At 36.2% G+C, this 12,376-nt stretch overlaps 1 protein-coding gene across 8 annotated transcripts in view; it reads left to right on the top strand.

Moving 5' to 3' along the window:
• The first annotated feature begins 596 nt into the window (after nucleotides 1-596).
• The window catches only part of TC2N (tandem C2 domains, nuclear), a 37,734-nt gene continuing 25,954 nt past the window's right edge, over nucleotides 597-12,376 (top strand). For 2 of the 8 annotated variants that reach the window (XM_072963612.1, XM_072963608.1), the window contains exons 1-2: nucleotides 597-680; nucleotides 11,784-11,906. In XM_072963612.1, the coding sequence (XP_072819713.1) occupies nucleotides 11,883-11,906 (24 nt within the window). In that variant the 5' untranslated portion in view covers nucleotides 597-680; nucleotides 11,784-11,882. Of the gene's footprint in view, nucleotides 801-849; nucleotides 1,109-1,213; nucleotides 1,362-11,783; nucleotides 11,907-12,376 lie in introns of those variants that run through there. The other 6 variants (XM_072963613.1, XM_072963609.1, XM_072963614.1 and 3 more) reach the window with 4 other exon arrangements.

Genomic DNA, 12,376 nt, shown 5'->3' with positions numbered 1-12,376 from the left:
AAAAGCAAAGGGCCAGCCACCTCCTTGCCAGAGTGCTAGAGGGAATTCCAGGAAAGATGGGGGTGAGGAGTTGTAGTGGATACCTTTGGGACTCTTTCCAGTATACCTGCTGCTGGCAAGGCAGTAGTAAGGACACAAAAGTGAAGCGTTGTGAGCTGATTCTCAGACTTTATAATTAGGATATAAACACTAAAGACCAGTAACACATCTAAGAAAAGGTCCTCTGTTTCCAAGAAGAGGGAGCAGAAATATCTTCTGGCAAGAGAGACTGCTCCTTTCTTCCCTACTCAGAGGTTCATCAGGCCAATGGCTTTCCCTCTATACCCCTCTTCTATTTCCCTTCGATCCCCCAACACACTCCAAACTCAACCTGCCTTCATTTAAGACCCTTTCAGAGCGACCAGCTGAGAGCTGCGGTGGGAAAGGAGAGGGGAGGAGTCGAGTGCGCACGCGCACAGCGCTCAGGTACACGCGCGGGAGGCCCCGCCCCGCCCCGTCCCGCGCCTTGACTTCTACCTCCTGACGCGCAGGGTAGACCTGGGAAGAGGGCGGGGCGGACCTGGGGAAAGGGCGGGGCGGATCTGGGGATGGGGCGGGGCCTCAAGACGCGGCCGCGCGAGGTGACGGGAATCACGGTTCCCGCTGGCCGGCGACGCCAGAGAGCCCACTGCCTGGAGCAGGTAACCGGCCGCGGCCGCGCCGCGCCTCCTCAGCTCGGTGTGAGGCGGGCCTTCCCCCAGAGCCGCGCGCGGAGACCGCCGGGGCCGCGGCGGGGAAGTGAGCCGGCGTGGGGTGCTCAGGTGTGCGGCCAGGGGCGCTTTCCCGGGCGCGCAGCGTGGCGAGCCCCGAGCTGTCGCTGCCCGGCGCGGGCGGCAAAGTAGCCCCTCGCACCCAGACTCGCGGCGCTGGGTGTGGAGCGACTGTTTTGTATGGTTTTCGTCTCCTTTAACTTAAAAAAAAAAAAAGTCGCCTCTGTTAGGGCCCCAGCGGGCTGTTCGTGAGTCTCCTCAGCGACGCATGCTCCCCGGAGGCCTGAGGGAGATTTTGGGCCCCTCGACAGCCGCGGTCACCGTGGCCTGGAGGGCAGGGACTCGTCCTGTGGAGCAAGGTGGGCTGTGGGTCCGCCGAGCCCGCTCGGTGGGATCCCCGGGCCCGGCAGAGGGGAGACCCCCGCCCGCTCGGCGCCGGCCGCTCGCCCGGCTCCCTGCCTGGGCGCGCGCTTCCGACTACCCGCCCCAGGTGGGCTCTGGGCTAAGAGGGAAGCGAACGAACTTCCTTTGCCAGGAGGGTCTGATGAGAACATGTTAGCGGATTGCTTTATCTGTGGTGTTCCTGAAACTTTTTGAAGCGGCGAAGGACTGGTAAATGTTACTTCGCTTTGGTTTTTGCAAAACTTGAATTTCATCTACCTAGCTTAATTTTAGATTGAGATTCTAGATCTTACAGTTTTTCTTCTTTCTTTGGTATGATTTTCTTTAAATAAAGAAAATTCTGTGCGTGAACGGTTGGTATATTGCACACAGATGGACGTACAAGTATAGGCACGATAGATGCCAAGCCAAAAACTTTGATTCCTTTAGAATATTTAAAATACAGCATGTAAAAGGATTGCTTTCGTATTTAAAATATTATACTGATTCTCACTGCAGATAGGCAGTTAATAGAGTTGTTTTTCCCGATAGTACTGTTATAAATAGCCTGGAAATACTGGGAGTTAACACCTCCACCCGTTTAACAATTTAATATTTTGATACCTAACTTTATCATAGTTTAAAAATTGCTCTTTCTGGAAGGAAATACTGATATTGCTTGCCTTTGAGAGCTGGGATTCGAGGGGATTTGCTTCTATCATATGTTTTGTATTGTAGTTTTGCTAATGAGTTAGTATCTTCATAACTGGAGGGAGAAAACCTTTATTAGAAGTTACTCTTTTTTAACCTTAAAAGGAAAAAAATTAAGCTCCTCTTGTATTTTATTGGCTTTACTTGAATTATAATTGTGTATTCACGAATGAAACTAACAAATTGAGAGACTAATTCAGGTTGAGAGAAAATGAGTTTGTGATTCTTCTAGGACATCTGACAGAGTTGTCTAGTTGGCAGTTAGATATATTGGTGTCAGGATTTTCTGAAGTCAGGATCAGAGTTGTGAATGTTGTAAGCATCCATAGATTTGTGATAGTTAATCTTGTGAGAGTGGAAGAAATCATTTAAGTAAGGAGAGAGAAAGACCAAGGATGGAAAACACCAATAATTAAGTGATAGGTGGAGACAGCCAAGGAGACCAAGGAGGAGCATTCAGGCAAGGAGGAAGCAAAAAGACTGGTGTCCTAGTAGCCAGAAGAGGAAAAGGTTTTAATGAGGATAGAAATCTATTTTAGAGTCAGATGAGTCAGAGGAATCAGGAAGATAGGAGCTGATAAAGTGTCTATTGGCTTTGGTAGTTAGGAGGGGGTCACTGATCTCAGCAAACGTAATTTAAGTAAAATGATAAGGATGGAAGCCAAATTTGAATGACTTTGAGGAGTAAATAGAGGATGAAGAAATAAAGATAGTGAGTGTAGAATCCTTATTTTGAGAAACAGAGATTTGGAAGTAAAGTGACAGAGTGGTAGAGGGGAATTGATAGTTGGATCAGAGAGAATATAAGGCCAATAGAATAATCTTTATGTTAAAGTGCATCTCACAGCATAGTTCTCTCCATTTTAAGTAGCAGAAGCTGAGAGCAAGTAGCTGAGCATATTGAATAGAACTGTTATAGGAAAGTATTTCATCTCCCAATTCAAATTATCAGCACTGTTTTAGTGGTATTTTGGTCTGTTGCGTTCAGGTATTGTTATCAGTGTTAAAGTTACACTTTAACAAACTGTGTTGGATTGTTTCACCTGAGTTCCAGTACTTTTATACTCCTGACTTTTTAAGTCATGTGATTTTTTTTTTCATGTGTATCTCAACGGCTTTTCTAAAAATCTTACGTAGAAATTAGACATTTGGGCTAAATCAGAATTCACGAGGCATACACCGGTTAGGGCCTTTGCTTCAGCTATCATGCATTTAAGGGCAAATGCTCTTAGATGAAAATTTCTTTAGGAGTTTCACTTCAGTCTTCATTGAGAATTTAATTTTTTTGTTGTGGTTCAGGCACTAGTTTTATGTGTATTTTCCTTAGGATATGGAAAGAATGGCTAAAAATGGAAAAGGCAAACAATCAAGTGTTGATAAGGATGTAGAACAGCTGGAACTCTCATACTCTCCTGGTAGAAGTGTAAATCATTTTCTAAAGCTTTTTGGCAATATCTACTAAAGTGAAACATATGCATAAATTATGCACAAACAATACCTGAAAAAATTCTAGAAAATGCAAACTAGTCTAAAGTAACAGAAAACAGATAAGGTTACTTGAGGGTGGGAAAGAGGGGAAGGAAAGAAAAGGGAATGGATTAAAAGGGGTTATGAGGAAACTTTGGGGATGGCGGCTATGTTCGTGGGTGTATTAATTTTCTTGATTGTGAAGATGCTTTCACCAGTGTATACACATGTCTGACTCATGTAATTGTATATTTGAGATATATGCAGTTTACTGTAAGTCAGTTCCTCAATAAAGCTGTAAAAAAAAAAGTAAATAAAAATAGAGTAGAAGGAAACATACCATTTAAGTATATTTATTTCTTTTAAGTACTGTAGTTGTCTCAGGATGATGGGGTTATTGATTAATTTTCTTCACATAGTTTTATGTATTTTTCATATTTTCTGCCACAGCTGTGTATTTACTTAATTTTTAAATGAGAAATCATTTCGTATGTGTGAAATAGTACTTTTGATACATCTACAGATTTAGAGAATACAAATAAAATAAATGCCTCTGTACCTCTATCATGCTTTAGAAATAATACATTGTATTTGAAGCCCTGATTGTGTCTTTTTTCCTGATTTTGTCTTTCTCTTTCCATGCTCCTTGATTTTCTGTATAGTTTTACTATAAACATAGGTATACATAAGTAATCTATTGTTTAGTTTTGTCTATTCCATGACTTTTTTGGGGCACCAAGTTATATTTATGAGATTCATCTATGTTGCTATGTTATAGTTCATTTACTTTTTACTGCTGTATAGCATTCCATTACATGACTTTACCACTGTTTATCCATCCTCCTGTTAAAGGATATTTGGGGTGTTTTCAGTCTTCTTTTTTAAATTTAATTTTACTTTTTGCCGTTAAAAGCTGTTTTGCTATTACTGTTCAAAATCCATGCTTCTCTGTGTCTGTGTGCAAGAATTTCCTAGGCTTTTTGCTTAAGGGTAGAGTAGTGGATCTTCAGTTTTGCTATATAATACTGAATTGCTTTATAAAGAGGTTGTACCAGTCTATACTCTCACAAACAGCATGTTAAGTGTTCACTTTGTTCCCTTTCTCAACATTTGAGATATTTATACATTTGTAATTATCTGATTGTTTTCTTTTCAGCAGTCTGGTGGGTGAGTAATGGTACCCTCACTGGGGTTTAATTTACATTTCCTTAATTACTGACGATGTTGAACCTTTTATAGCTCCTCTTCTATATTTTGGTCTGTTTTTAACTTTTTGTCTTTTTAAAAATTGATTTTTAGAATATATATACATTCTGCATACTAATCCCTTGTCAGTTATGCATGCGGCAAATATCTTTCTCCCAGTAAATAGATTGCCTTTTACTTTCTTTATAGTGGTTTTTGATAGACACATTCTATAGTGTCGATAGTCTGATATAGTTGAATACGTCAGCTTTTCTTTTGGCATCTTGTTTAACAAATTCTTCCCTTCCCTGAAGTCATAAAGATATAGCCTGATATTTTCTTCTAAAAGCTTTAAAATGTTTCTTTTCATATTTGTGTCCTTAGTCCATGTGAAATTGACTTTTGTGTGGTATGAAGTGGGGTTCCAGTTTCATTCTTTTTCCATATGGGTAATCAGTTTTTCCTCACATCATTTATTGAATATTCTGTTTTTCCTCTCAGTGATCTATAAGTATCATATATCAAGTTTACATACAGATGTTCAAATGTTTCTGGGCTATCCTTTCGTTGGTCTCTTTGTGTATCCTTGTTACTGTCTTACTTTACTTGTATAAAGAGTCTCTATATCTGAGAGACAGGTCACGCATATATGCTTCTTTTAAAACTCAAATTAATGTTTTTTTTCCTAAAGTAAACTTTTTGTTGGAGTATACAGAAATATATGTCTTAAATATCTACTGTAGTCACCTGAGGTCACAAGTACTACTGAAGCTACTTTGTTGTAGACTTTTTTAGGCTGTCTTAGTTTTTTGCAAATCCTGTCCTAACTCACTAGAGTTAATTTTAACTTGACAAATAAATATTGGATTTTCATTTTGGGAATATAGTTAAGACATTTGGAAAAACCTTCCCACTGAAAATAGCTAAGAATAGCTATATTAAAAAAAATTTAAGGTACTTAGGATTTAATATGCCAAAATCTAAGAGAAAGCTGAAAATCTGAGAGACTGTAGAAGCCTCTAAGCCTTATTTGTTTTGAAGGTATTTGCTAAACTGGGGAAACTTGATTAGATTTGAATAAGAACTTGGTAGATTTGCAGAACAGAAGGCATAGTTAGAAGTCAGCCCAGGGTTCATTCAAGGTTAGCTAACAAGAGGCTTTCTGCCCATTATTCTGGGATCCCAGAGGCCTGTGATGTCATGGAAAGGATGAAAACTCACTCTGCCTCCTTCAAGGATCTGCAAGGAAAGCTGTCTTGATGCCAAGTAAAACGGAAGGGAAAGAAACCTGTCCTTGGGCAGTCGTAACTACCAGATCATGGGGGAAGTACACATCACCTTGGTGATCTAAAAAAATTTCAAGATGTTAATTTTTTAAATCTTTTTTTTCTTTAGATATAATTTACATACTATAAAATTCATCCTTCAAAGTGAATAATTCAGTGAATTTTCATATATTTACAAAGTTTTGCAACCACCATCACTAATTCCAGAACATTCTTATTACCCCCAGAAAAAAGCCTTATACCCATTAGCAGTCATTCCTCATTTTCGCCTTTTCTCTCAACCCCTGGCAATCCCTAATCTACTTTTTGTCTCTATGATTTGCTTATTCTGGGCATTTCATGTGAATGAAATCAGACAATAAGTCTTTTGTGTCTTGCTTCTTTCATTTAGCATAATCTTTTCAAGAATTATTCATGCTGTAGCATGAATTAGGACTTCATTCCTTTTAATGATGAATAATAATCCGTTGTATGGATAATATCATGTTTTGTTTTCCTGTTCATTAGTTGATGATCCACTTTTTTGGCTATTATGAATAATGCTGCTATGAACATTTGTGTGCAAGTTTTTTTGTAGAAATGTATTTTCCATTCTCATAGGAAATATATTTCCATTCTTCATTTACCTAGGAGTGGAATTCCTGGGTCCTGCATTCTCTGTTTAAGGTTTTGAGGAACTACCATACTGTTTTCCAAAGCAGTTGCACCAGTTTTCATTCCTACCAACGATGTTTGAGGGCTCTAGTTTCTCTACATCCTCACCAACACTTGTCTGTCTTTGATTATAGCTATCCTAGTGTGTGTGAAGTGGTATCTCATTGAGATTTTGATTTGCATTTCCCTAATAACTGATGGTGTTGAGTACCTTTTTGTGTGTTTATTGGCCATTTGTCTATTTTCTTTGGAGAGATGTCTGTTCATATTCTTTGCTCATTTTAAAATTGGGTTATATGTCAAGGCACGAATTTAAAGTGATACAGTGAAAAAATGTAAATATTCTCTGTAGAAATATACTTTAATCTTTGGCCTAAAAAAGTCCAACTAGTAAAGTTTTGAGGTCAGTGGTTAATTTGTCAAAGAAAACCAAGTGCACAAGGAAATAAGACCACCTGAACGAGAATCAGCAGAAGCAATAAACAATTAGAAGAAATAATGAGAATTTTTCATACCGGAAAATCTGCCAGTAGTGATGGGAAGACACCAATCCATAGATTACTTATTCCTTTATTGCTGATTAGTATCTTATTGTACAGGTATACCAAAATTTGTTCATCTGCTTGTTGATGGACAGTTGATAGTTTCTGGTTTTTGTCTGTTTCAAATAGAGATGCTATGAATACTGGTGCACCATGCTTTGTATGAACGTAAGATTCCTTTTTCCTTGAGTAAATACTCAGAATGAAATGTCTGGATCATATGCAGATACATGTTCAACTTAAATTGCCAAACTATTTTCCCACCAGATGAATATGAGAGTTTTACTTGTTCCATATGCTTATAAATACTTGGAATGGTCAGTCTTTGCAATTTCATCTTTTCTAATGAGTGTATAGTATTATGTCATTGTAGTTTTAATTTGCATTTCCTTAACAAATAATGGTACTGAACATGTTTTTATGTGCATTTTTTCAGGTCTTTTAGCTGTTATGATGTTAACAGTAGATTTTTCATAGATACTCTTCATTATGTTATGTAGTTTTCGTACTTTATTGTATGATATAATGTGAATTGATTTTCTGATGTTAAACCAACCTTGCAATCCTGGGATAAATCTCACTTGAATATGATTTATAATTCTTTTTATAATTTGCTGGATTCAGTTTGCTCTTATTTTGTTGAAGATTTTTGTATCTATATCCATGAGGGATATTCATCGTTTTACTTTTAACTTATTTGTATCTTTATATTTAAAGTATGTTTCTTCTAAGCTGTATATACTTGGGTCATGCTTTTTCATCCAGTCTCACAATCTCTGCCTTTTAGTTGGCATGGGTAGAGCATTTCCAATTAATGTGGTTATTGATACGGTTAGGTTTAAATCAATCATCTTGCTCTTTTCTATTCATCCCACTTCTTTGTTCCTCCTTGTCTGCCATCTTGTTATTTGTTTTTTATTCATCCCATCTGTTCTTTGTTTTCTCTTTCTTCTTTTTATGCTTTTATATTAATTGAGTATTTTTGGATGTGATTCCATTTGATCTCCTTTATTGGCTTATTAACTGTACCTCTGTTTTCTTATTTTAGTGATTACTTTAGGGTTTATAGTACATATTTTTAACTTTGCATAGTCTACCTTCAAATGGTGTTACATATATACCACATCACATCTACTACAAGGACCTTACAATAGAATACTCTATTTCTCCCTGCTGGCCTTTGTGCTATTGCTGTAATGCTATAAACCCCATATCACCATGTTGTTATTTTTGTCTAAGCATCAACAATCTCTTATAATAAATCTTATGTATTTATATCAATGGTACTCTTAATTTCTTGTGTGTAGATTTGTAATTCATCTGGTATCACTCTTCTATCTGAAGGATGTCCTTGAATACTTCTTGTAATGTGTATCTGATGGTGGTACTTTTTTTAGTTTTTTTATGTCTGAAAAAGTCTTTTTATTGCTTCCGTTTTTGAAGGATTTTCTGCAGGTGTCAGATTCAATGTTGACAGGTTTTTTTTCTTTTACTGCTTTGAAGATTTTGTTCCATCCTTTTCCTACCTGTATTGTTCCCAGTGAGAACCATGCTGCTGCTGTTATCATTGTTCCTATGTATATAACATGCCTTTTTTTTTTCCAGCTGCTTTTAAAATTTCCTCTTCATCATGATTTTGAGCCATGTTAATATGATGTGCCTTGGCATGGTTTTCTTCCTATTTCCTGAGTTTAGTGTTTGTGGAGGTTCTTAGACCTGAAATTTGTAGGTATCATATTTGGAAAATGTTATTATTATTTCTTCAAATATTTTTTCTGCCTCCCCCCATCTTCTTCATGGACTTCAATTACATATATGTTAGGCTGCTTGAAATTGTCCCATGGTTCACAGATGCTCTTTTCGTTTTTTTTTTTTCTTTTTTCTCTCTGTGTTTCATTTGGGATAGCTTCTCTTGTTAATGTCCTTTATTGTTTCTTTTGCAATATCTAATCTGTTATTAATCCCATGTAGTGTATTTTCCATCTCTGATATTACAGTTTCATCTTTAGAAGTTGGGTATGTGTCTTTTTTCTTGTATCTTCCAAGATACAAAAGTTGTTTCTGCTTAACTTTTTGAACACATAGAATCGCTTATAACTGTTTGATGGCCTTAATTGTCCATTTCATTTGTGTTGGTTCCAATTGATTGATTTTTCTCTTCATTATTTTTTTCCTCTTCTTTGCATGTCTGATAATTTTTTATTAGATGCTACCAGTCATTGTGAATTTTACCTTGTATGATATATATTTTTATATTTTTATGATTATTATTTTGCTTTGGGGCATAGGTTTCTTGGAAATAGCTTTATCCTCTTCAGTCTTGCTCTTAAGGTTTGTTAGGCAATGGACTAGTGTTCAGTTTGGGGTTATTTATTCTCCATCACTGAGGCAAGACCCTCTGAGTACTCTACTCAATAACATATGTGAGGTTTTCCCAGTTTGGTTGGTGGGGGCAGGCATTGTTACTAACCTTGATGAGTGTTGGTTATGGTTTCTGTAACCTTTTCTGGTGGTCTTCCCCCTAGTCTTGTGTAGTTTCCTCACAAGCATGCTCTCATCAATACTCTGCTTAATACTTGAGTGGGAGCCTCTGCTGATGTCTGTGCTTCTCTGTGTGTACACCTCTCTACTCTCCAATAGTCTGTCATACAAACTCTAGCTGCCTATTCTTATTCATATGAACTGTTTTCCTTTTCTGTGTCCCTCTCCTATCTTTTCCAGTTCATTTTTGATGACCCAAGGCCATCAACTTTGAAGACTTTTCCCCCAGAAAATTTTTAACCAGTTCTCTCACATTCCCCTCATGATTAATATAAAGTATTTGCAAGCTGACTAGGGTCAGAAAAGCGGTTTGATGAGTATGTTAGGAGTTTTTATATAAGGTAGTTATTGTACTTTGCTTCCTTATCTATCAACTCCATATTTGCTGAGCTCCTGCTATAGTCCCAGCATCATACAGGGTGCTGAGTGTTCAGTAGAAAGTGAGTAAAATATTGTTTCTGAAAAATTGTAGCAGGAGAGATAGAACAGGGGTCATGAAATGTCAAGAAAAGTGAAAAACTTTTTTTTTAATTCACTAGATATTTAGAAATGTGAGAAATTAGTGTGATCTGGGTGGTCAGGGAATAGATCCTCTAAACTGAGACTGAAAAGGGCTTTTTTAAAGGTATAAATTAAAAAAAACAAATTAATTGCAAAATATAATGGAAGAAAAGTTGCCATTTAGCCAAACAAATTTTATAGGCATACACTTAACAAGAAAATTCAAAATTTATGAGGAAAACTATAAAAAAAACTCCCCAAGATACAAACATAAACTTAAACAAATATTCTGGATAGGAAGAATCAACATCCTAGGAATCTGTCTTACAGATATATACTGGAAATATCTGAAAATATGTGTGCACAAAGTTATTGTGTCACTATTTCTAATAATAGAAGACTGGAAACAATCCAAACTTTGATCTTGATTTGAAGAAAACAACTGTAAGAAATTTCACCATATTTTCAGAGGAAGTTTGAACATTGTGTAGTTAATTATCTTAAATTTTTTAGATGTGATAATGCTATTATGGTTATGTTTTTTTAAATTTTATTTTATTGAGTTATAGTCAGTTTACAATGTGTCAATTTCTAGTGTGGAACACAATTTTTCAGTTATACATGAACATACATATAGTCATTGTCACATACTTTTTCACCGTGAGCTACCACAATATCTTGTATATATTTCCCTGTACTATACAGTATCATCTTGTTTATCTATTGTATAGATATATTATGGTTATGTTAAAAAAAAGTGGAGTACCTTTTAGAAATATTTAATATGTTACAGTCCATTACAGTTACTGTTTGTCTTTATATTCAACTTGATCCATGTTTAGCCAGTAGAACCCCTTAAAGTTAACTCCAGAGTCCTTCTGCTACATCTTTTAGGGATAATTACTTAAATATTTATGGGTGAAATTGTTGGAATTTTTTTCAAAATAACCCAAAGGACAGAGTAAGTAGAGAGGTAAAGATGAATTAAGACTTGCTGTGAGTTCATCACTGTTTAGTTTGGGTGATAGGGGTTTTGTTACACTATTCTTTCTTCTTTTGTATACATTTGAAATTTTCCATGAAAAATGTACAGTTTAAATAGGCATAAATGAAGAGAGTGCATTTGGAAAAAAGTCATTGAAGCCAAGGTGGACAGTTGGCTTCTTATACAATTATGTTCCTAGTAAATTTAAAACAGACTCTTTATTTCTGCTATATCTTATTTGTGGTTTAGTTAGCTGGTATCTTTGTGTGTGTGTGTATGTGTGTGTGTGTGAGAGAGAGAGAGAGAGACAGAGTTTAAAATATATTTTTCTGTTAATGTAATTCTCAGCATTAAACTAATTCATAAAGTATGAAGCTATTTGTTTATTGGACCTCATTATAGGGCCTTTGGATTACCAAAAGAATTGATTTGGAGGACGTGCAATTTTTGTCACATTTTTAATGAGTGCTGTATTTTCTTGTAAATTTTATTTGGACATTGATTTAGGTATACCAGTTGAAAGAAAATTGAGAGTGGAATTTTTCTTTTCTTCAGATTTAACATTGAGATTGTTCATTTAGTAATATTTAAGAATTTTAATAACTTATAAGGAGCCTAGGTTATATAAAATTATGTAAAGGAACAAAAATCTATCTTCCTCTAAATGTTTTTGCTTTGGAGCCCTCATTATGTCTTAGAAAGACAGATAATATGATTTATTTAGTAATACCAAATGACATTAAACATGTTCATGTTAACTTGTTTTCTATTCTACCAACAGATTAATATTAAAATTGGAAGTTTGTATCTTTTACTGGATATTGGAAATTGAATGTAATGGCAACGGAATTTATAAAGAGTTGCTGTAGAGGATGTTTCTATGGTGAAACAGAAAAGCACAACTGTGAGTTTTGCTTTGTTCTGATTTCAGCAAACATTTATTTAATATCTTTATTTGTGGCATTGTATAATATAAATATAAATGAGACATATTTCCTAACTTCATGGGGGAGGCAGAAACATAAATATAAGGCACAGTAGGTAAGTATGAAAGTACCCTGGAGCATAGGGGAGAAAGATTAATTCAACCCAGGAGACGCTCTAACACATCACCACAAAGGAGATGGCATGTGGTATGGAAGTCTGAAAAGGATTTTAGCAAGCTGAGTGGGAAGAAGGAAGTAAGAGAAGGTGAGGACTGGACATGAGTATTACAGGTGGATGAAATAGTCTAAGCAAAAGTAGGGAGAGAAGTTTTTGGTGTGTTTGGAGGATAACATATTCTGGCAAATATTTTAGTTTAAGTAAAGATAATTCCCAATTTACAAACAATTCATTAAAAAGTGCCTTTAATTACTGAATGACCAATGGAGA

This window comes from Vicugna pacos, chromosome 6 (assembly GCF_048564905.1).
Source record: "Vicugna pacos chromosome 6, VicPac4, whole genome shotgun sequence".
NCBI classification, from domain to species: Eukaryota; Metazoa; Chordata; class Mammalia; order Artiodactyla; family Camelidae; genus Vicugna; species Vicugna pacos.
The sequence above is the reverse complement of the archived record's forward strand: the minus strand, read 5'-3'. Positions and strand labels throughout refer to the sequence as shown.